Here is a 26,134-nt window from a genome sequence, read left to right as displayed (position 1 = left end):
TTTTATTATGAAATGCTGCAGTTCTTTTGTGAGGCATAGTTACATAGAAATATATAATTTTTAATTTCCAAATACATAAAGATTTTTCTGGCTCTTTTCCTTGCTACTGATTTCTAACATAAACACATAGTGGTCAGAGCACGAGCACATATTTTGTACCATTACAGTTCTTTGAAATTTGATAAGACCATATGGCCCACTCTCTTCAGTTTTTATAAACATATCAGGTACACTTAGACAGAAAACAAATTCTTTAATTGTTGGTGCAATTTATTATATATGTCTGTTTGGTCCAGTTTGTTAATTACGTTGCATAAATCTGCTCTGCCAATAATATTTTCTGCCTGATTCTCTCAATTACTAAGAAAATGCTTATGTTAATGCTTCCTACTATGATTATGGAATTGTCTCTCTGTTCTTATAGTTCTGTCAGTTTTTGCTTTATGTATCTTAAAGCAATGTTTCTAGATGCATACAAAATTTAAATTCTTTTATTTTGAATAAAATCTTTTATCTTAAAGCATGTTTTTATCTCTAGGAATTTTTTTAGCCTCAGGGCATAAATCAATTGTCTTACATTAATATATCTGCTTTCATTCGATAAGTATTTACGTAATGTATCTTTTTTCCATCTTTTATTTTCAAATTTTCTGCACCCTTTTTTCAAAGAAATATCTCCTGTAAATTTAGCTGGAATTTCTTAAAATCTACTTTCTTTTGATTTGAACATTTATAGCATTTACGTGATTGAATTACTGGTAAATATATGGGTTTAAACCTACCATTTTACTTAATGTTATTTGTCATGTCTGTTCTTTATTTCTTCTTTTTGGTTGTTGTCTCTTACCTTTCTTTACTTTTTAATTTTTTCACTTTTATATTTATTCATTTGGAAGTAACACACTGTGTTTATATTTTATTTATGATGAGTCTAGAAGTAAGACCACAGGTATACAATTTTTTAAACTGTTTTACCTAGCCATTATTCTTGAATTATCAAAAGTTTTTTCATGCTATCCCTATAAATAAATTTTTAATTTTTTCTTTTAATATAATCTCTTTGGTGAGAAATGATGTTGATAAAAGTTTGGATATGGGCAGCAATACTGCAATCTGCTTTTTAAAAATCTTTTGTGAGGTTTGAGCATTATTTTTTTCTTTTGATAAAAGTTTCTTTCCTAAGTTTCCTTTTTTTTTTTTTTAATCATGTAGTTTTAAAGAAAATATTCACAGTTAGAGACAATAACAGCTTGTGTCTAATTAGGACTGTATGAAATGTGTTTGTTTATTATAGTCATAATCATAGGGGGAAAATGAGATGGTATTAGACCTAAGGACTTTAAATTGTTTGAAATTTGTTAGCAACTAAGTCTTTGTTTTCTCTTAAGTCATATTTTCATTTCTTTTGGATAGTTTTACTTTGTCAGACCCTTCTGATTCCTTGTTTTAGATTTTTGTCAAAAACAGACATATAGAAATATTAGCAACTGTTGGACTTCTTAAAATACAGAAGTAATTTTTTAAACTTTAAGTAGTTCACAGGCATGTTTAAATGCCTTACATTTTGGTTTTTGAAACTTTCAAAGTGTAATGGGTGTACTCATGTTTTTGTAGATGAGAATGTCATTGTTTCAGTAGAAACCCTCTGGTTTTTTTGTTTTGGTTTGGTTTAGTTTTTGTTTTTTTTTTTGTTTGTTTGTTTTTTTTTTTGACTGAATCATATAGAATATATCTGCAAGTATACCAAAACAAAAGGCAAGACCTTTCAAGAATTAGAAATATAAGGAACATGGCAAAATTGTTTGGGTGCAGAGGTATTGCCTTTTCATTTGTTTTTAGATTTGTTTAAGGAAGTTCTTTAACATTAATTAAAACGATACTGAAAGCAACGTATGTTGAAAAACCTTTACCCGGCTTTAACGTTTTGTAGCATTTTTACTGATCATCTCAAGGATTTCAAGCTTATGACTGATTATGAAAAATTTAACTTGTTCTATTAAAAAATTAAGTTTTTTTAGCATGTCTCATGGATTTGAAATAACTTACTGTTTACCAAGAAAACATTATATTATTACTTTTCTTTTTGAAGGCATGAGAGAAGATTCTTAAGCTTGTTATTTCATTGAAAAGAGCTACTAAATGTAACCTGTTCCAGATCTGGTCTGGGCTATTTATTGATACCCACTTTCCCTGGCAAGAGGCAGTACTATGTATAATAATAGAGGTTAATCTTCAATTTATCATGTTTCTCTGCAAAGTACAACATAGTTTTTTCTTTAAGTCCTTTTTTGTTTGAAGTGGTTAGATGGTTTAATATTATAAATGAAAGCATATTGAGAAGTTAATTAAATAGAGTTGAATAAGTAGTAAGAGAGATGTGAGAGGACTAGAATTTATGTTTCTAGCTTTTGTGTCTTATGGTAAGCCATGATTTCTCCAAAACAGGTGTTCTGTTTTGTTTTATTTTGGTTTTTGCTAAACAGCTAACTTCTCGAATGAGTCATTTCTTGTCTGGAACAACTTCCAACTGACAGGAATGCTCTGGTAAGAAAGTGATCTGGAGTAGTGGCAGACCAGTATTCTAGAGAAGAAATGAAACATAGAAAGTAAACTTTAGCCATAGTAGCCAGTAGATCTTTATTTAAGAGAGGCATTACATGTTTTCCTTTAAATTATGAATGATATATTTCAACTGCTTTAGTTTAGCCTCTTATTATAGTGGATTTCTTCATTATTGTAGTAGAATGATCTGGTATGAGTTTTGTTTCCCAGAGTCTTGCTTTTTTTCAAGTGTTATTGAACGGGTAAATTTTGCCATGTCTGTTACTATACTGTTTTAGATTGTAATTTAAAAATTATTATTTGTGTGTTAGTAATTTATATGTGTGGGTCTTTATTCGCGTGCAGTCTATGAAGACTAGAAAAGATTTTGAACTTTGGAATTGGACTTTATACTTTTTTTTTTTTTTTGAAGTGGAGGTACTAGGGACTGAACCCAGGACCTCCTGCATGCTAGGCATAAACTCTACCACTGAGCTATACCCTCCCCTCCCCTATACCTTTTTATTTAGAGTCCGCGCATGTTATTAACTTCTTGGAACCTTAATTTTCTCATCTTTGCTATAATTAATAATGACCATTACATAGATTTATTTTAAGGAGTAAATGAGTTAGACTCTGTGTTGTCTTGCACATAGTAGGTACACAATGAAAGTCAACTCTTGTTCTTTGGTAAGATTTTTAAAGAGTTACTTTCTTTGGGTTTTCTTTCTTTCTTTCCTTTCTCCCCACCCTGCCTGCCACCCCTCTCTTCAGGTTTTCTAATAGTCTCCAAGGAAGAGTAAGAGATATCAAAGAGAACTGTGTGACCTTTAGACTACTGAAGAAAAAGGAATTTATTTGATACAGAGGGAGGCAGATTAAAAAATTCCTCAAATTTTTTTTTAATGTTTGCTTGACTACTCTGTTAAATAGTATGACTTGTCAGGGTGCCATTATGTGTTAGGAATATGCTTTATTGGAAGTAGGAGTTTTAGGAACAGTTTGTTTGTTTGTTTAATTTACTTTTTTATTTTAATGGAGGTACTGGGGATTGAACCCAGGACCTTATTCTGCATGCTAAGCATGTATTCTACCACTGAACTATACCCTCCCCCAGTTTGTTTTGATGTGAGAAACTTAGTAACATAAAGGTGACTCAGAGGAAGTGTCTACCATGTTGCTAGCAAAGTCCCTCCACCCTCCTGCCATTTTTTCCATTCTAAGCATTTATTATATATTGAGCCTGTCTGATGTTATGCTGTTGACTATCACTCTTCAAGAGAGGATTAATTTTATCTATCTAGAGTAAAATCATCATAATTTCTAATATTTTAAGTTTGGAGTACTTAATATTTTAAATTTTGGAAGTAATTTCTTCTGTGTGTTTGATTGTAAATCTCTTATGCATATTTAGCTCTCTTTGTCCTTGTTAAAACAAGCTAATGTCAGTGTACAAAGCACTGCTTATAGAAATGCAAATGTGTCTAGTGAGCTGTGAAGAGATATTTCAGGGGTAACAAAGTCTATGAAAATAGTTTAAATTAGTAATAACAGTATGTTACAAAGTTCTTCCAAAGTTTAGGTAGATAAGAGTTCCACATATCTAGTTGTTTTTTGGCTTTTCTTCTGGTAACTGTAGCACTCAGTGCAAAAAAATTGGGAAAACCAAGAAGTTCAAAGAAAAAAATCAAGATTATCCTAATCCTGCCATCCAAGGAAAATCACTTTTAACTTTTTAATGTAGTCACTGTTGTATTTTTCCCTCTGTGTGTCTGTGTGTGTATTTACAAAATGATTTTACAAAAATTATATAATGTTTAAGAGTTTTGCTTTTTTTTTTAAAGAAAATTCCTGACAGTATTTTCATAGGACAGTTGTGTTTGATAGAAGAGAAACTGTAAAAATCTTGATGGGTAGAGTATTTGTAAGCTTTTCAGGTTAGTTAAGAGTGGGGATCGGATTGATTGAAGAAGTAATTACAGAATTTAATTTTACCTGCAGTGTTTAGAATGGCTTTAATATCAGGAGGGGCTTCTTCATCTGATTCTAATTGTTCCTGTGATGACTACCTTAGGAGCTCTTAAAAGAATTTCCTCCAGTGTATTGTAATTCCTCTTTGAGAACAGTCACAGAAGACTTAAGGGGAAAGAGGAGATGGAGACTTTTCTAAATGAATAGGATAGAATCAGCCAGACACACACAGTTTAAGTAAATATATTGGTTCTAACAATGGTGGGATCCTAGTATGCCAAAATTTAGAAGGAACCTCAGGCCCTTTCCAACTCTTAAACACCAATTTGACAGACAAGGAACTTACTTGACTTATCAAAACTTGTGTGACTAATTAGTATAGGGGACTTAAGTAATGTGGCAATTGTTTACTCTTTAAAAATGTGAGATGTATTACTTGCCTAATTTTCTCTATTTTTGCTTTGTATTTTTCATGCCTGCAGTTTGCCTGTCTTCCTCAGTTTTCTACTCATCTCAGTGTATTCCTATCTTTTATGTTTTCTTTCTCTCTCCTCTTCAGTTAACCATTATGTATAATTAATGTTTTAAAATAAGTATATATTAAATAATTTAATCTTTTCTGTTTAAGATTTTAAAAAAGGATTAAGTTTTATGTGCCTTTCTCAAGTGTAATAAAATTTAACTTCTGTGTTTTATTTCTGTATAATTCTAAATTTACAATTAATAGTTTTACTATCATCTTATCATTTCTATTAATAGGAGCCCCACAATATTTTATCTGGGAAAAAAAAAAGGATTTCAACTCTTGTAATGAGAAAAGAACATTGGCCAGAGAAGGCTGGATGGGGCAGGAATTGTCAGAAAAGCCCATGGGAAAGTAGATTATTTGATAGAAACAGTCTCGCTAAAATAAGTTGTGAATATACTTGTTCCCCTTAATTTAACAATTAAAATATAAATGCTAATTCATGAGTGCTAATTTAAGAAGGAGAGAAGAATATTAGAACTTTCTTTTTGCCATAATTTTTAAAAGTCCCACAGGCAAATTAAAAAAAGAAACTAGATGAGTTTATGGGATGGAGGTTTTCAGTTAAAGCTATCTGAAAAGACTTGAAAATGGTTACAGTTGAGCTTCTGCATTACCCAGAAAAGAAAGAGATTAGAGAAGTTTCTGTAAATTACAATCTCTGGCAAGTATACAAGTCACAAAGAATATACAGTTTTACTTATAAATTCTTTGGAAAAGTATTTGCTTTCAGTGACTAAATGAAGCAAAAGGGAATCCTTTGTTCAGATTGAAATCAGAGTCAAATGACAGAATTTACAGTAAAAGTAACTCTCTAAATTATAATCTGTTTGGGCTCATGTAAGGGAAAACCCTAGTTTAAAAAGTAAGGAAATTTTATTTTATCATTTAACAAGAAGTCCAGCAGTAAGATAGATTTCATTGCTAGTTAATTCAGTGATCCAGTTTCTGTATCTCTGTCTGCCCTGTGATCATCACAGAGTTGACTTTATTCTCATACCTCTACAAAAGGGCTGTAGCCGTTGTGTACATTACATACAAATAATAAAATTTCCAAAGGAATAAGTAGATTTTTCTTCTCTGTACGTCCATTTAAAAGTAAGGAAACATTTCCTTGAAGTCCCCCCAGAAGATCCTCTTGTTTCATTAGCCAGAATTGGGTTCCCTACCATTCTTAAAGTAATCTTTGTTGAGGGGCACAGGATTAGGGTTTAATAATTCAGTGTAGAATGTATTTATGTGTGGAGTTCAGTCTCCATAACCATCATAGTTCCTAATGTAACAACTAGTTATTATAGTGTAACAACTCCTCTTAAGAGGAAGATAATGAATTTATTAATGAAACAGATTCAGGCATAAGTAAAGCATAGTGAGATGAGTCCCAGCCCCACCACTTATGAGCTGTGTGATTTGAGTTAAATGTATTAATTTCTCTAAATAGGCATTTCCACATCTATAAAATGAAGGTGATAATGCCTAATAAAGTTATTTTAGAGTTAAATCAGATAGATAAGAGAGTACAGATTCTAACATTCAGTATTCAGTAAATACATAACTATTACTGGTATTTTTATCTCTGTCCAGTTTTGTACTCACACTGTAAAAATGGCATTTTCCACTTTTAAGAATTAGTTTTGCTTTTTCCTGAAGATACAGGGGCCTAGACCAAAGTTGTTGGAGCTCTGATTTCCTTCTCTAGCTTTCTTATGTAGTAGTGACAAAAATGGGGAAAACTTAGTAGGTTTAGTATGAGCTGCCACTCAAGCAATTTGTCTACATGATGGTGTCAGCTAATACTTTGCTATTTATGTTTGAGGCAGCTGGAAAACTGAAGTGATGCTGTATTTTATAATAATGTGCTATTATATTAGTGACATACTAGTATCTTTAATGTAGGCTGCTACATTTTGGTATTTGTTGCTATATTAAAAGTATAAGCTGTTAAGGTATAATTCTTTCTCATTCTTTGATATTTGCAGATGGCTTGTTCAATCAGTATATCAGTCAACAAGAATATAAGCCACGATGGAGTCAAATCATTCCCAAAAGCACCAAAGGTGAGTCCTACCTTCTAGGTTGTGGGTGCTTTTGCCTTATTGTCCCAGTTTCATTTTTTCCAAGGTAGCTCAAGTTTCACAGTACTCCATTAATGAATAGCAGGTGTGTAAAACAGAGAATAGGTTCCTCAACTAGATGACAGAGTTAATTTGTTATATTAAATCTTTCTTTTAAACCTTTTTGCTTTATGGCTATATCAGAAGGCTGGGCAGTTGTTGCACAGAATACCATCATAAACTGCTTATATAGAGACACTTTAAAATTATAGGCTTTTGTAATGCCAAACATGTGTCCCTGAAAAACCTTAAGTTCTGCAAAATTGCTTACTAAAGCTAATAAGGCTTAGTAGAAAAGTAGAAATGGGACATACCATTCTAAATCTGTGGAACTTTATAACTAGATACTAGTAAAAATAAATACTAGTACAGTTAAATCTTTATAGGCATTTATATTGAGCATCACAATGATTTTGGAGCCTTAAACCCTAGGGTTCATGCTTCTTTCTTTGAGCTATAGACCTAGAGGACATTTGCTTCTAATAAAGACTATTTTTATCAGAACTTAAAATCTGGTTCAGGGGTATAGAATTCCTCATTAATCCACTTTTTGATATAGGAGAAGTTTCTGTCACTTCTTCATCTGCACTCACTGCTTTGTCGACAAGATGGTTAACATGGTGGAAAGTTAGCAATTCTTTAATGCAACTACTTGTACTAAAGGAAGGCAGTTTTATGAATGTTCAGCTTGTTTCCTATGGTCTTCATATATTGCTAAGGCCTTCTCTTTAATTATGAGAAAGCTTGCTTTTGATAGTTTTAAACATTAATATACTGGAGAAAATTACTTAGAAACCTCCATAATCTCTGAGTTACGTAAGGATCATTTTCCTATTTTATCAGTCACATGAGGTAATTTTCTTCAAAGAAGTGTATGTTGTAGCAAACAGACTGTAGTTCTATATTTGAAACCTAATAGATCAAAATATAAAATGCAAACATATTGACAATAAATTTATTTTAGTGTTTTCTTAGTATGTCCTTGGAAGTGGCAGTACTGACTTTATTGACTGAGGGAAAGAAGGAAGAAAAGGGTAAAACTTCACCAATTATGAGCTGCAAAATATAAACCTAACTAATAAATAGGAGAAAGAATTTGCAGGAAACTTCTGAAAGATTAACACTTGAATAAAGCTTTAGTTTTGCATCTTATTTACTATATATAAAAACTGGCTTTTCAGTCTTTTTCCTAATACCCATGTGAAATAGTAAAAAGTTGGTTGTTCCCTATTTTATATAGGAGAAAACTGATACAGGAAAAGTTAGTGGCTAAAGTAATATACTTCAATTAATGAGAGAGTTTTTAAAAAGACAGCCTCAAGTTTTCTGGTTTATATCAAGTAAGTCATTAAATCCTGTAACCTGTTAAAAACTCTCACCAAAGTGGGTATAGAGGGAACATACCTCAGCATAATAAAAGCTATATATGACAAACCTACAACCAGCACAGTACTCAACGGTGAAAAACTCAAAAGCTTCCCACTAAAATCTGGAACAAGACAAGGCTACCCACTGTCATCACTCCTATTCAACATAGTCTTGGAAGTCCTAGCCACAGCAGTCAGTCAAGAGAGAGAAATAAATGGGATCCAAATTGGAAAGGAAGAGGTAAAAGTGTCACTATATTGCAGATGACATGATACTATATATAGAAAACCCTAAAAAGTCCACACAAAAACTACTAGAAATAATCGAAGAATTCAGCAAGGTAGCAGGTTACAAGATTAACGTTCAAAAATTAGTTTTATTTCTTTACACTAATGATGAATCAACAGAAAAAGAAAGTAAAGAAACAATCACCTTTAAAATAGCACCCAAAATAATAAAATACCTAGGAATAAATCTAACCAAGGAGGTGAAAGACTTATACACGGAAAACTATAAAACATTGATTAAGGAAATTAAAGAAGACTTTAAAAAATGGGAAGATATCCCATGCTCCTGGATTGGAAGAATCAATATTGTTAAAATGGTCATACTGCCCAAGGCAATCTAGATTTAATACAGTCCCTATCAAATTACCCAGGACATATTTCACAGAACTAGAACAAATTATAATAAAATTTATATGGAAACACAAAAGACCTAGAATTGCCAAAACATTACTGAAGAAAAAGAGGCTGGAGGAATAACTCTCCCAGACTTCAGACAATACTATAGAGCTACAGTAATCAAAAACAGACATTTGGGCCAATGGAACAGAACAGAGAGCCCAGAAATGAACCCACAAACTTTTGGTCAACTAATCTTCAACAAAGGAGGCGAGAATATACAATGGAATAAGGACAATCTCTTCAGCAAATGGTGTTGGGAAAACTGGACAGCAGCATGTAAAGCAATGAAGCTAGAACACGCCCTTACACCATACACAAAGATAAACTCAAAATGGATCAAAGACTTAAACATAAGACAAGATAACAGTAAACCTCCTAGAAGAAAACATAGGCAAAACATTATCTGATATACATCTCAGAAATATTCTCCTAGGGCAGTCTGCCCAAGCTATAGAAATAAAAGCAAGAATAAATAAAAGATATGTTCCCTCTATACCCACTTTGGTGAGAGTTTTTAACAGGTTACAGGATTTAATGACTTACTTTATATAAACCAGCAAAGGAAACCATAAGTAAAACAAAATGACAACCTACGGAATGGGAGAAAATTTTTGCAAATGAAACCGACAAAGTCTTGATCTCCAGAATATATATGCACCTCTTATGACTTAATAAGAAAAAAACAAACAACCCAATCCAAAAATGGGCAGAAGACCTAAACAAGCAATTTCCAAGGAAGAAATACAAATGATCAATAGGCACATGAAAAAATGCTCAATATCACTAATTATCATAGAAATGCAAATCAGAACTACAATGAGGTATCACCTCACACCAGTCAGACTGGCCATCATTCAAAAGTCCACAAATGACAAATGCTGGAGAGGCTGTGGAGAAAAGGGAACCCTCCTACACTGCTGGTGGGAATGCAGTTTGGTGCAACCACTGTGGAAAACAGGATGGAGATTCCTCAAAAGACTAGAAATAGACTTACCATATGACCCAGGAATCCCGCTCCTGGGCATATATCCAGAAGGAACCCTACTTCAGGATGACACCTGCACCCCAATGTTCATAGCAGCACTATTTACAATAGCCAAGGCATGGAAACAGCCTAAATGTCCAACAACAGATGACTGGATAAAGAAGAGGTGGTATATTTATACAATGGAATACTACTCAGCCATAAAAACCAACAACATAATGCCATTTGCAGCAACATGGGTGTTCCTGAGAAAGTCATTCTAAGTGAATTAAGCCAGAAAGAGAAAGAAAAATACCATATGAGATTGCTCATATGTGGAATCTAAAAAAAAGAACATAAATACAAAACAGAAACACTCATAGGCGTAAAATACAAACTTGTGGTTGCCAAGGGGGTGGGGGGTGGGAAGGGACAGATTGGGATTTAAAAATGTAGACTAGATAAACAAGATTATACTGTATAGCACAGGGAAATATATACAAGATCTTGTGGTAGCTCACAGTGAAAAAAATGTCACAATGAATGTATGTATGTTCATGTATAACTGAAAAATTGCTCTACACTGAAATTTGACACAAAATTATAAAATGACTATAACTCAATAAAAAATGTAAAAAAAATAAAGTAGCAGATGGAATTTTAAAAAAAGTTAAAAGTCAAGATAATATGTGCAACACTTAGATAAATTTATTGATAATACCAGGCACGCATCTATTTTAATTCTGAATTAAAGAGAGATTCTATCTTAAAAAAAAAAAAGAGCTTTGTCCAGTGTCCGACATAGTAAGCACTCAATAAATTCTCAACTCAAAAAAAAAAAATCCTGTAACCTGTTGAACCATTGAAATGAACTTATATCTTCATTTATGAAAGATTTGATACAAAGTTAGATTAGATATAAGTTGAACAGTTGTTTTCTTGTACAGAAGTTTAGATTTTTCACTGATTATATTTAAACCTTCTTTCTATTAAACTTTAAGATGTAAATAAGAATCAAAGAGAAGCGAATCCTACATTTTGTCAGTCAGTACTCAAATAAAATAGTTGGCAAATTATGTGAGAACTGATTTGTGAAATATTGTCACAAAATAATACAGTAAGGAAATAATCATTAATATAAAATTGATAGCATCTTAGTTTTCAGTAGCTAGTTTTATGAACTTTAAAACTGCTCATTTTATACTAATAAACCATCCCTGGAATTACAGACCTGAGATCTAATTCTGTTTTTATTTTCCATATTCACTTTGTCACTCCTAGTGGAGATTTTTATCTTATGTTTTTTGAAATATCCTGTGTCTTTGCTAGTTTATGGCATTGGTCCTAAAGAAATTGAAAATAGCTTCCAGTTGCAATTAGGAAAAAGAATAAGATGATTGCTATAAACTTAGTTATAAGTCATGTTTTTACTTTTATGAGTCCTCTTATTCTTAGTATCGAAAAAATAAGTGTGTTATTTTCACTACTCATTACAGACTTATGAATGAAATTACTCTGGATTTGCAGTTGTTCTGTGCTTTACCTTAAAAAGAAAATATTGTTTCTACTTCAGGTGATGGAGAAGATAACCGACCAGGAATGAGAGGAGGCCATCAAATGGTTATTGATGTTCAAACAGGTGAGGAATACTTGCAATAGAAAGCAAATTATTTAAAAAATTATACATCTTTAAAGGGGAGGGTATGGCTCAGTGGTAGAGTGCGTGCTTAGCATGCACGAGGTCGTGAGTTCAATCCCCAGTACCTCCGTTAAAAATAAATAAATAAACCTAATTGCCTTCCCCTCCAAAAACAAAACAAAACAAAACAAAACAAAAAGTGATTTAAAGAAAAATTATACACCTTTAGATATCAGGTAATCATAAATATACTTCTTTCCATTCATAGGAAGGTTAAATGTTGCTAACCATAACCAAGTAGCAAAAAAAAAATGGGCATTTGCCACAGGTATAACTTAAACTATGCCATGACATGTGAGGATGGGAGGCTGCTACACAAAAGAAATTAGATAACCTAAAGGAAATGTGATGTGCAGCCCTTTATAGCTGTGTATGTGTGTAGTTTTATGTGTGTTTGATTGTGCAGTATTTCTGAATTTTAGTGCATTTGTATTTTAATGTTGTAATATGGGAATTGTTGCAATAAAGGAGAATTAAGGTATATTTTTAGAAGGAGAGACTCTCAAATTAGGTAGCCTAAGTGTTGGTAGATCCATTAATTGCTAAATTCTATTCACAAGCCTATAAATAATTTGTTTTAGTCTTCCTTTGCTGCCCTCTTAATTTTATTCTGTAACTTGATACCAAAAATTTTCCTTGGTTCCTACACCGTAGAATAGCTTAAATACCATTATATTTAGAGGGTAATAATAAAATTATAATAGGTTTCAAATTACCATCTTGAAAAGCAGATAATACCAAGAATTTAGTATAATTTTATTGCTTGGTTTTAGAAAACTTTATCACATAGAATGCCAATATCCATCCAAATATTATTTTACTTTTTCCAAGTGTAATAAAAACTTCATTCTATTACTGTGTTGAATAGTGTTTCAGGAATAGTTTTTTGACTCATATTATAAAAGAATTAATAAAAATTATTGCAATGTAGGTAATAATCTTCTAGCCATTAATGTATTTTCACAAATACTTTATAAGTAACAAGAGAAATTATATTATTTTATTTAAAATTAACTGCTAAATTTGTATAATAACCTTTGAGCTTGTTTAGAAGTATTATTAGTCTCTTTGGAAAAGTTTCATTTCAAGGCAGAGAAATTTGATTTCCTAATCTTAGCCCCTCCTCCCAAACCCCTTCCTTCCCACAGAAATAGGCTTGACTCAGTTGTAGTCTTAAGCATCTTTTTCTACTTGAGGGTTTAATAAATACACATATGCTTATTTCTTAAAGAACCAGATTAATATGCAAATTGATTTTTTTAATCCAAAAAAGTTAAATATTGTATGAAAAAGATGAAAATTTGTGTTAAGATTGTAGTAACTTTTTTCCTCTTTTGAACATACAGTGGAATTAGTAATGCCATTCATTTTCTTTTCAGTCATAATGAAAATCTTACTAAATTCTTTTTTTTTAATTTGCTAATAAAATACCAAAGAAGAGTGTTTGAAAAACTACTTTAATTTTCTAGGCAAAATGCTATTTTCCTTAAATGTGAAAATAATGTGATATCTTTTACATTTAAAGTTCACCTTATCAGGGAGCAGAAGGAATTTTTATAGTGCTTACTGTGTTGCTTATTATGGGACATAGACCATATAAGAAAGGTAATGTACATGTGTAAGAAAAGAGAAAATAATTTTTCTCTTTTTTTGTAATCCATGATATTTGAAAATGGAAAATAAAAAGATTCAAATGATAGGCGAATGTCCTGACAGAACTTAGTATGAAAAGAGTTATTGAGAATTAAAATCTAACTTTTCAGGTCAGAGATCTTTGAAGTAAAATATTTACAGCATATAGTGATAAAGGGCCAAATATTATTCTGTAATATCTTTATGCATGTGTCTGTGTGTGTGTGTTTTATTGAAGTATAGTTCATTTACAACATTGTGTTGATTTCTGGTATACAGCATGGTGATTCATATATATTCTTTATCATATTATAAGATACTGGACATAGTTCTCTGTGCTATCCAGTAGGACCTTGTTGTTTATTTTATATATAGTAGTTTGTATCTGCTAATCCCGAAGTCCTAGTTTATCCCTCCCTGCACTTTCCCCTTTGGTAACCATAGGTTTGTTTCCTATGTCTGTGAGTCTGTTTCTATTTTGTATATAAATTCATTTGTATCACTTTAGATTGCACATATAAGTGATATCATATGATATTTGTCTTTTTCTGTCTGATTTACTTTACTTAGTATGATGATCTCTGGGTCCATCCATGTTGCTGTAGGTGGAATTATTTCATTCTTTTTTATGGCTGAGTAGTACTCTGATCTATCTATATCTATATCTATATATTTATATATTTATATATATGTACACACACACCACATCATCTTCGTTCATCTGTCAGTGGACATTTAGGTTGCTTTTGTCTTGGCTGTTGTAAATAGTGCTGCTGTGTGCACTGGGGTGCATGTATCTTTTTGAATTAGTTTTCTCTGAATATATGCCCAGGAGTGGGATTGCTGGATCACATGGTAACTATATTTCTGTTTCTTAAAGAAATCTCCATGCTGTTTTCCATAGTGGCTGCACCAAATACATTCCCACCAACAGTGTAGGGTTCCCTTTTCTCCACACCCTCTCCAGCATTTATTATTTGTAGATTTTTTTAATGATGGCCATTCTGACTAATATGTGGTGTTACCTCATTGTAGTTTTTTATTTGCATTTCTCTGATAATTAGTGACGTTAAGCCTCTTTTCAAGTGCCTGTTGGTCACCTGGATGTCTTCTTTGGAGAAATGTCTGTTTGGGTCTTCTGTCCATTATTTGAGTGAGTTGTCTATTTTTCTGTTACTGAGTTGTATGAGTTGTTCGTATATTTTGGAAATTAATCCCTTGTTGGTTGCATCATCTGCAAATATTTTCTCCCATTCTGTAGGCTGTCTTTTCATTTTATGATTCTCTTTCATATTCAAAAGCTTGTAAGTTTGGTTAGGTCCCATTTGTTTAGTTTTGCTTTTGTTTCTATTGCTTTGAGAGACTGACCTAGGAAAACATTGCTGTGATTTGTGTCAGAGAATTTGCTTATGTTCCCTTCTAGGAGTTTTATGGTGTCCTGTATTATATTTAAGTCTTGAAGCCATTTTCAGTTTATTTTTGTGTATGATGTGAGGTAGTATGCTAACTTCATTGATTTATATGCAGCTGTCCAGCTTTCCCAACACCACTTGCTGAAGAGATTTTTCCATGGTATATTCTTTCCTCTTTGATTTCATTATTGACCCATTGGGTTTTTCGTAGCATGTTGTTTAGTCTCCATGTTGTTTAGTTTTTTCTCATCCCTCTTTCCATGGTTAATTTCTAATTTCATGCCATTGTGGTCAGAAAAGCTGCCTGAAGTAATTTTTATCCTCTTAAATTTGTTGAGGCTTGTTTTTGTGTCCTAGTATGTGGTCTGTCCCAGAGAATGTTCCATGTTACTTGAAAAGAATGTATATTCTGGTTTTTTTTTGATAATGTATGAGCAGTAGTTTATAAAAAGTAATAGAAGTACTTTGTGAATATATTTTTAAGCAAATATTTCTACCATAGGAAATTTAGGGACTTATCCATCAGTAGAGGAATTTTGAATTTAGAGCCATTTTGTATGTTTCAGTGCTTCCCCCCACCCCTAAACTTTCTGATTGCTGGATGGTCAAACTTTATTTAGGCCCATGGATGATTATAAAACTAGATTTTCAGCCTTTAAAAGGAACCAAAAATTTAACTCTGATAAAACTAAATAATCATGATAGTCAGTTAATATAAAGTTGTCTGTAACTCAAATGACAAATCAGTATGTTGTCATTACCACTTAAAAATTTAGGAACAGTAGTAACTGCATAAAATATCAAAGTTGAAAGGGTTTAAGCAGGTTCAGATGATCCTTTGTATGAGTAATATGGATGATGTGTAAAACCTATTGTTATGGAATTCTTCCTTTACACACACGCACACACACAGGTGATATAATTAGATTTGGGATTCCAGATTGAGGTAGAGTAGAAGTGCAGCTTCTGAGGATTCAGGTGTCTGGAAGCAGAGAGAAATACAAGGAAGGATGCCCTAGAACTTAACCAAGTCAGAAAAAGCTTTAAAAGCTTTCATAAGACTCACGAACTGTGGTTTAGGTTAAGTTTAAACAGGTGTCTGATTATAAGGATAGGTAATCCAGGAGTCTACAGTATCAACAGAAAACAAAAGAATTTTTTAAAACACCATTCAAAAATGAAATAACTTTCGTACTCTGGCATTTCCAATCTTTTGTTTCAGCTAACTATTGCTATCTACTTTTCTTTCTGTCACTGTGCTCTATCCTTTTGGTATTTCCTTGTTTTCTTGAATGAGGCTTTATGAATGGGCTTTAAGGAGGCCCATGAAATTCTTGGAAAGATGTGTAATATTCTTGTCTGTCTGCCTTTGTGGGGTTTACTGGGAAGATTCATTACCTATATATATATTTTTTTGTCTAAATCTCTCTATTAATAAAGTTTTGACTTCCCATGATTAGTAAATACTGCTGGTATTCATATAAAATTTCAGATGAAATTACTTGCTCTGTGTAAGTGGTATTTGTTGAAGTAATAAAGTAAATCATTGCCTACCTTTCTTCTACTCTTATTTTTTTCCAGACTATTTGTTGCTAGATCTGAGGTGGGTGAGAGACTAGTAGACGATAAAGTCAGAGAAAGAGTGAGGAGCCATTGTGTTGAGTCTTTTCGGCCTTTTTTCAGAGTGGGATAATCGAAGATATTGCTAGATTCTGAGAAATGGTATGAACTGACATTGCATTTTAACAAAACAAATTGAATGAAGGGCAGAAGTGGAGAGACCTTTTAGGAAGTAGTTGCTCACTAGGGAAGTGTGATAGAGCATTGGCTTTTACTAGGGTGGTAATCATAGTATTGAAAATTGGTCAAATTTTGGGTGTATTTTGAAGATGTCACATAGAGCTGATGGAATTTATTGTTAGATTAGATATGAGGTATTAGAGAAAGGAATAAAGGATGACTCAAGCTTTTGACCTGATCAGTTGGAAAACTTGTATAGCCATTCCCTAAGAGGGATAAAAACAAGAGGATTAAATATGGTGGATTATTCAGCAACTGGATTTTAGACAGTTAAGTTTGAGATGCCAATTAGACATCCAAGTAGATATGGGAAGTAAGAAGTTAGATATATTAGTTTAGGGTTCAGAGGACAGGTCCAGGGAGAATAATCATTTTCCTCTCTATTTACATAGCACTGTGTTTATACTATTATTTTTACTACAATGATTTCCATGTTGTTTTAGAGTTGCTTGTGTAGGTTTTATGGATCCCATTCCTCTCTATTCAGCTTTCTCCTCTCTGCCTCCCATTCCCAATGGTCTTATTGAGGTGGGGAAAGATGAGGATCTTGCGTTATTTATTTTTATGGTCCCAGAGCCTGGTATGGAATAGGTGTGTACTAAATAATTGTTAAATTGAGTCAAAATTTTAAAATCCATTTTCCTTCAAGTGGAAAGAAAAATATTTACTTGGAAACTGCACTCTGATATTGCTTTAACCTTGATGAATGGATCAAGTCATGATGTCATTTGTTGTAAAATGCCAGTATTTTTCTGAGGTGCATTAATATTACTGGTTATATTCTAATATATTTAAATTTTCTAGTGATTCTGCTTGTTCATTTCTAGTGTATAGACTATACTTCCTTAAAGCTGTAGTTATTATTACCTTGGAATCTACATAGGAAAATTAAATGTAATATAGACTTTGCATTTTGGGGGTAACAGTTGGTGCTTTCTGAATTTAATTTGGGTATAAGAGCAAAATCTTAGATATCTTTGGAATTTTTTCTCTAGAAATTCTTCTATTTCTACTGTAAAACTATTAATAGCATAATTTACCAAGGTGGTTTCATATACTTTAAGTATTTATTTCATCATGCCTTCTTATAACTGCTACCATCAGGTTGACTTACCAGTCCAGTCTTATTGATATAGCAATCAAATATAGTGGTTGGAAGTTGAGTTTGTGGGAAGGAATTGTGTTTGTGTGTGTGTGTTAGACATACCTGGATGTGACTTTACCACTGACTTTTTGTTTGATCTTGAATGAGTTATAATAATGATAAAAATAGGAATAATACATTAAGTTGTTGCAAGAATTAAATGAAATTATGTATTTTATATGTACAGTATATATTATTTATATAATATGTATTTTATATGCGGCATATTAGTACACAAATATATACTGATTAGTTCCACTGAGAGAATTTTATATAAGTCTAGAGATCTTTGGTTTTTGTTTGTTTATGTTTTTGACAGAATCTCATGGTGGAGATGTTTTAAAATAATTTAAAATTTTTGAAAAACAGTTTAAAACAAGTTGAAGAGCAGTGTTGAGGGGAAAAGAAATCTCACCCACAATTCCTCATTCTAACGAACCAATATTATTTTGGTATATTTGTTTCATCTTTTATATATATTGTCCTTATTGATGTTTTGGACAGGAAGGGAAACCTTAAATTTTTAGAAAAAAATACTTAAATTCATTTTAAGAATTTTAGCAATAAGGATTAGGTAGGTTTAGTAGTAGAGTGACTTTCCCCAAGTAGAATTTGGAGAACCTAGAAGTTCCATCTTTATAAAGTTGATGTGTAAGTTGTGAAATATGGTTTAGAGAAGCCCAGTCATTATTTTAAATACGTGTTTTGAAGGTTTCCTGAGCAAAGGCTCTTAACCTGTGGAAGTTATATACAAAATTTTGTTTGTATGTACATTTTTCTGGAAGAGAATCTGTAAATTCAGATCCTCAAGGAGTTGAGAACATCTTCACTAGACTAAAGCTTCATAGAGTTCATTTCAGCTTCTGAATTTATTTCACAGCTATTATTGTTTCCCAGTATTTCATGTATCTTGTTTTCTTAAATATTAAAAATGTAATAGTCCCTAAATTTTCTTTTCCTTTTTCAGTCTGTAGTTTTGTTTTTTTTTCACTTTGCTACAGCTCTAAGGATAGAATGACCATTTTAAAAAGTACATGATGGTGTACATTTTACTATTTGATTTTCAAAGTTTTCTTCTATCCTAAGTGGATTCTATCATTCATACCATGGTAGAGAAGGAATGTAGAATTTTGTCTTACTTAGGTATTATGTCAGTTTTACTGATTATAGTTCCTATACCTGGCACCTCTCCACTTAGATTCTTCAACTCTGAATTGGGTTTCAACTCTGGGTAAAATGAGGCAAATAGAAAGAGAGAAAAGGCATTTCTATTTTGCTTCAGTGTGGAAGTCTATCCAGGTGAAAATTTAAATATCCATTGTATCAGAGAATTCTTTGTTGTGCAACTCTTATTGAATTTTGAGAACCTACAGTACCAGCCTTTTCCGCTCTCTCAATCAGAATAGATGGTAGGACTCAGGCAAAATCCCATTATTTGGTATCTCTAAAAGAAGTTGCTTGTAACTTGAAAGAGCCCTTCTATGGAAATCTGAGCCTTTGACTGTTCTGAACCAATTATATGTAAGTGCTTTCGTTTTTTTAATGGTACATAATGGTTTTCCTTGATACTATTTAAATAAGCTTTTGAAGAAAGGTAAACATGGATTTTGGTTTTTAAATACTAATATATTCATATGACTATTTTTTCAGCTACATATGACATGAATCTTCTTCTTTCATACAATTATCAGAAAGGAATTCTAAAATATAGCCCTAATACAAAGTATACTGACAGAATATACAACAGGGAAAGCACAACCATATGTTGAACTGACCCAGAAGATCAGTCTCTAGATAATTTTGTAATTAGAGCTTTAAAAAGAATATAACTCTTTTTAAAAAGAGAGACAGATGAATCCATTTGATAATCTGCTGGGTCATGAGAGTTCAAGGGAATGGCTAAAGAAGGTAAGGTTAAAGAGCACATAAAATATCTTTCCCCTTCTAATTTATCCCTCTCTTCAAAATTTCTCATGTCTGTCTAAAGTCTTATTAACTGCACTTTCAGAAGGACTAGACTAAATACCGTGACAGAGTTTCATTTTTATCCTGAATGTAAGTTTGTGTTTCTTAAAAGTTTTTTTTTAATTTCATGTTTTTCCCTTGGTGTCTATGTTAATCTAGGAATTAAGCTAACTTCTTTCACAAGAGTTACAGCTCTTCTTCTGCCTCTTCTTTTTGACACATGTATTTTACCTGAGGTTGGACCCATGCTATGTCAGTACATAGTATATGCATTCTGTACTATTTCTACGTGGAAAAATGTGTGTGCCATCTTGTGGAGGATTATACAATCAGAACAGTCTGATTTTCCCTTAAGAATCAGAGTAGGATAGATACTGCAATCAAGCTCATAAAATAAAAAGACTGCTGCTTTGTGCAAAATGGTATAAAGACACTGGTATGTTAACATTTCTACATTTCTAAGTTTATAAGAGGTATAAATTAGTACTGCTGGTAGTAAGTAGTTGTAGGGTTTATTTAGTATTGATACCAAAAAAAGACCTGTTTGAATTTCATGATCTAAGTAATAACTGATTGATTGACTCAGTCATTTGTTTCTTCAGTCTCTTAGAATGAAATGGGTTTGACATCTTGAACATATACTATGATTTTGGTTATTTTACTTCCAGTGCCTCTCTTTCTCTGGCTCCTCCTTTTTAGTCAGCCCTATATGCTGCAAGTTCTAACCATTTCACATCTCTAGGTAAGATCTTTTACTGCTACACTGTCCGTGAAGTCAAGTCAGAGCCTTTCTGTTGTCATTTAACCCCCTCTGTGATCTGGCCACTACCTATTTTTGTAATTTATCTCCACTCCACCACCTTTTTTGTTCTTTTAAAATAAACAGTGTGTTTATTCATCACCCAATTTTCACAGCTGTGCATGCATTATTTAATTCTCACAGTAGCTTTGTGAGATTGGCACTGTGTGCCATTTTAGAGCTTTGGAAATCAGTGGTTAAGGAATTTGGTAGTGATCACTCAGTTGTGATAAAGAGACAGTTCCATCCAAGATCTCCTTGATTTTAGAGTCCATGTCTTTTTTATTATTATTATTATTATTTATTAATTAATTAATTTAATTGAAGTGTAGTCTATTTACAATATTGTGTTAGGTTCTGGTGTATAGCAGAGTGATTCAGTTATACATGTATACATTCCTTTTCACATTCCTTCTCATTAGAGTTTACTGCAAGATATTGTGTATAGTTCTCTGTGCTATATGGTAGGTCCTTGTTGTTTATCTGTTTTATATATGGTAGTTTGTATCTGCAATCCCAAACTCTCCATTTATCCTTCCCCACCACCTCCCCCATCCTGTAACCAGAAGTTTGTGTTCTGTGTCTGTGAGACTGTTTCTGTTTTGTAAATAAGTTCATTCATCTTTTTTTTTTTTAAATTCTACGTGTAAGTGATATCATGTGGTATTTTTCTTTCTCTTTCTGACCTACTTAGTATGACAATCTCCAGGTCTATCCATGTTGCTGCAAATGGCATTATTTTAGCCTTTTTTATGCCAAGTAGTATTCCATTTTGTGGAATACTTCTTTATCTGGTCATTTGTTAATGGACATTTAGGTTGCTTCCATGTCTTGACTATTGTCAGTAGTGCTGCTATGAACATTGGGGTGTACGTATCTCTTCTTGTGGTTTGATGACTGGAGAATTTCCTTTAACATTTGTTGTAAAGCTGGTTTGGTGGTGCTGAATTGTTTTAGCTTTTGTTTATCTGTGAAGATTTGATTTCTCCATCAAATCTGAATGAAAGCCTTGCTGGATAGCGTATCCTTGGTTGTAAGTTTTCCCCTTTCATCATTTAAAATATACCGTGACACTCCTCTTAGGCCTGTAGAATTTCTGCTGAAAAATCAGCTGATAACCTTATAGGAGTTCCCTTGTATGCTATTTGTTGCTTTTCTCTTGCTGATTTTAATATTTTCTCCTTATCCTTAATTTTTGTGAATTTGATGACTGTGTGCCTTGGTGTGTTCCTCTTTGGGTTGATCCTGTGTAGAATTCTCTGCACTTCCTGGACTTGGGTGACTGTTTTCATTCCCAGGTTAGGGAAATTTTTGGCTATTATCTCTGCAAATATTTTCTCAAGCCCTTTCTCTCTCTCTTCTCTTTCTGGGACCTCTATGATGCAAATATCAGTGTGCTTCATATTGTCTCAGAGTTTTCTTAAACTATCCTCATTTCTCTTTATTCTTTTTTCTCCTTTCTGTTCTGGCAGTAGTGATTTCCACTAATGTGTCTTCTAGCTCAGTAATCCATTCTTCTGCCTCATTTGATATATTCTTGGTTCCTTCTAGTGTATTATTCATTTCGTAATTGTATTCTTCAATTCCATTTGGGTATTCTTTATATTTTCTAACTTTTTGCTAAAAACTTTGCTCTGTGTATCTATACTCCTCCTGAGTTCTCTGAACATCTTCACTATCATTACCCTAAACTCAGATAGATTGCCTATCTCCTCATCATTTATTTCTTCTTCTGGAACTTTATCCTGTGTCTTGGTCAGGAAGATATTTCTCTGCTGACTCATACTGTCTATCTTTCTATGTGTATTTTTACGTAGATTAGTTACATTTCTCGACCTTGGAGAAGTAGCCCTCTGAGGGAGATGTCCTATACATCCTAGCAGTACACTCCTCTCTTGTCACCCAAGGTCTCTTTTCACCCAAGGTCCAGGATCCAGCTGATTCCAGAGTAGAGTCTGGCCTGCGTTTGTGGATTCCTTCCACAGGCTTTGGGATTGTTGTTTTCTTACTTCTGGTATCTGCCCCCTGGTAGATGAGGCTGGACTAGAGGCTTATCCAGGTTTCCTGGCAAGAGGAATCGGTGCCTGCCCACTGTTGCATGGAGCTTGGTCCTGGTCTTCTGGTAGGTAAGGTGGTTATCTAAGGGCGTGTCTAGAGGAGTCTGTGGCTCAGGAAGTCTGTTGACATGTTGGGCTGTGTGTTCCCACCCAGTATCTTGTTTGACCTGAGGCTTCCCAGCACTTAAGCCTGTAGGCTGTTGTGTGGTGCTAGGTCTTAGTGCTAATGACCCAAGCTAGATGCCAGCCTCCAGGAAAGCTCATGTAGATGAACACTCCCAGCTCCTGTAGATGTCCACCACCAGCTCTTATGTTCCCAGGGTGAGCCACAGCTGACCCTGCCTCCCCAGGAAACCTTCCAAAACCAGGAGGTAGATCTGGCCCAGGTCCTATAAAGTCACCGCCTCTGTCCTTGGCCCTGGTGCACGCGAGATTCTGTGCGAGCTTCCCAAGAGAGTGAAGTCTGTATTTCCCCTGGGGCTCCTGGGGTTAAGCACCCCCTGGCCTCCAAACCCGATGTTCTGAGGTCTCCTCCTTCCAATGGCGGAACCCTGGGCTGGGGAGCCTGATGTGGGACTCGAAACTCTCACTCCTACGTGAGGGCCTCTGTGGCTTAATTATTCCTCAGCTTGTGGGTTGCACACCCAGGGGGTATGGGACCCGATTATATCATGAGCATGCCCCTCCTACCATCCTGCTGAGGTTCCCTCTTTATGTTTCCAGTTGAAGAAGATCTTTTCTGCTAGGTTCTAGCCTTCTTTTCCCCAGTGGTTATTTAGCAGTCAGTTGTGGGTTTTTTTGTAGTTGTGAAAAAAGGCGAGCTCGTGGTCCTACTACTCCACCATCTTGACTGGAAATCTAAGTCTGTGTCTTTTAAAACCCCTTTGTGTGTCTTTCTGTCTCTGTACCTTTGTTACACTTTTTACTCTACTTGTAAAGTCCTCTTCTCTGTCCTTCATTCTGCCAACAAAGCTACCTTCTGATGCATAGGTGCAGTACCACTGTCACAATAAAGCCTTTCCTGAATCCCCTCAGTCTGGTATATTCTCTTCGTTTTTTTGAGTCCCCATGGTGCTTTTTACATTCCCTAAAGCACTCAGTCTGTACTGCATTATGGTGATTTAGGTACTTTTATATTTTTTGGCTAGATTGTATGCCCCTTGAGGACAGGGACTATGTCTTCTTTCTTTTTATTCTCTAAAGTGCCTGCCAATTTATATTAGTACTCAAAAAATACTGACTGAACAGTCCTGTGAGTATGGGAGAAATAGATACCCTCTATAGGCTATACTCCTTTAAAAGGAAGATACGGAGAAAAGGGTGATGCTTGAAGACAATTGTTCTGCCCCAGGGATGTTCATGAATTGTTACATAACCTATAAGCATGAGAATGGACATCCCATAAACCAAGCTGCTCCCCTGTTGTAAATAATAGCATTTTCTTTTTTCTGCTTTCTTCTCACTGCAGTTCTATCTGATTATTTCTATAATCTTTAAAAGTTTTTAGTATCCTTTATGCATTAAGTAATATTTTTGCTGGTGTTTGTAAATAATATTTTATCTCTGAATGATTTAACTTAATTAGATGATTTAATTAAAAATTTTTGCATTTCATTCAGGTATAGTAAAAGGTCCTGTTTGCATCTTGATTCATTCAGTTTTACTACCAAACTTTAGCTGGGACCAGAAAGCATTCACGAATAAGAATGACATCTTGGATTAATTCCACTGGGATGCTTGCTCTGTGCCAGATTTTATTTTGCTCAGCTATCAATGAGGCTGTTGTGGAAATGTGGGTTTTCTTTGCTATGAGAATTTATGTGTACAAAGAGACCTGCTTTTCAGAAAGAACATTGAGAACCCAGAGCCCAAGAGGAAGGGTTATTAAAGTTAATGAACCAGGGTAACCTTATCCAGAGGGTGCCCAGAAACACTGTAAAACAAAAGGTCAGTTGCTATTTTAGTTATATACCCACTCCGTCTCCAGGCTTCAGAATTTAACAGTGTTAATTGCCTTTATGGTGAAACCTTTGCAGATAATTTTTAAGCCAGATGAAAATTCTTTAATTTTTTTCATATAAAATTCTAAGTATCTGGGCATTAATTACTATGTGCCATTTGGGAAACAGAATGTTACTTAACTAATGATAATGGATTATTTTATACATCTGAGATATGGCAGTTTTTAATAGTTTAAAATAATTTTCATTATTTCTTATTTGTACAGAGCCAAAAGTTTCCTAGGTGCTGAGTTAGACATGGAAACAGATACAGTAATACTGTTTTTACTGAATCTGTGGTACTTAGTAACTGCAAAGTTGTGTATGTGTGTATATATTTTAAAAGTAGAAATGCTGTTCATGCTTGATAGTCTTCAGAATGTTTTTATGTAACTTGTATCTGAAGAACTTGACCACAACACTGTGAGTTTTGTAAATGAAAAAACTAAAACCCAGGGAAGTTAAGTAACCTATACATGATTACCCAGTCTGTTCTTACCCAGAAGCATTATTTTGATTTCCCTTAGGTTCTTTTACTTAGAAAATTCACTTAGAGTTTGAAATTATATGAAAATGTAACAAAAATCTCATATAGGACAGCTCTATGAATGGCAAGAATTCTCTTAAATTGTGTTACAGTATTTCCAGGTGCACTTTTAATTTTAACCCTATGTAGTAGGATATAACTTAGATGACAGTCTCCACATATGTAGCCAAGGGTATTTCAGTTAGTGAGTAGATGGCTTAACAGTTTTCCTGTAATGTCTTGTTTAACAAAAAAAAAAAAAATGGTAGACTTGTGCAACCAGTAGACATAAGATATTTACAAAAGGGGAAAATATTTGAAGGAAGGAAAGGCTGTGCTGTTCTATAAAGATAGGTGGATGATACCCAGTGTTATATATAAAGATTTTTACTACTTACTGAGCAAAAAGTAAGTTTTGTCATGGTGATAAAGTCGATAGATAAAATAGACATTCCAAGAGTTAGAAGAAACTAAATTCTTTCATACCTAGAATGACTTAAAGGTTGATTTCTTAGGAGTTAAACCTACCACAATATGTTAGGAAAAATTTTCCCCAGTTTCCATGGGAATACCAAGGCTACGCATCATTTTATTCTTAAGATATCTGACTTTAACTCACAGCTAGTTTTAACCATTGTTTTTGGTATTGTAATAGAAAACAGTTTTAATGTTAAAGTTTTTTTTTTTTTTCAGAAATAGCTAGGCATCTTTATGTTTTATTTTGCACTCTATATTTCTCTGGGATTCCCTTTTCTTTTTTTTAACAATCTGAGGTTGCATTGATAAGAAACTGCAAATGTAAACTTTTTGTGATGTAACATAAAAGCTACTAAATTGGCTGCACATCAGGATTCCCTGTGGACAGTTTAAAAAGTACTAACTCTTTTTACCCACTGAAGACCTATGGAATCAGAATCATAGGGGATGCCT

At 33.5% G+C, this 26,134-nt stretch overlaps 1 protein-coding gene across 13 annotated transcripts in view; it reads left to right on the top strand.

Moving 5' to 3' along the window:
• The window catches only part of MKLN1 (muskelin 1), a 169,654-nt gene that overhangs the window by 71,752 nt on the left and 71,768 nt on the right, over window positions 1–26,134 (top strand). For all 13 annotated transcript variants that reach the window (XR_012074266.1, XR_012074267.1, XR_012074264.1 and 10 more), the window contains 2 exons: window positions 7,018–7,095; window positions 11,744–11,809. Coding sequence is in view for 9 of the 13 variants with exons in the window: in XM_072964451.1 (XP_072820552.1) it covers window positions 7,018–7,095; window positions 11,744–11,809 (144 nt within the window). In the remaining 4 variants the exon portion in view is untranslated. The remainder of the gene's footprint in view (window positions 1–7,017; window positions 7,096–11,743; window positions 11,810–26,134) is intronic.

The sequence above is a fragment of the Vicugna pacos genome, chromosome 7 (assembly GCF_048564905.1).
Source record: "Vicugna pacos chromosome 7, VicPac4, whole genome shotgun sequence".
NCBI classification, from domain to species: domain Eukaryota; kingdom Metazoa; phylum Chordata; class Mammalia; order Artiodactyla; family Camelidae; genus Vicugna; species Vicugna pacos.
This window is presented reverse-complemented; position numbering and strand designations above follow the sequence as displayed.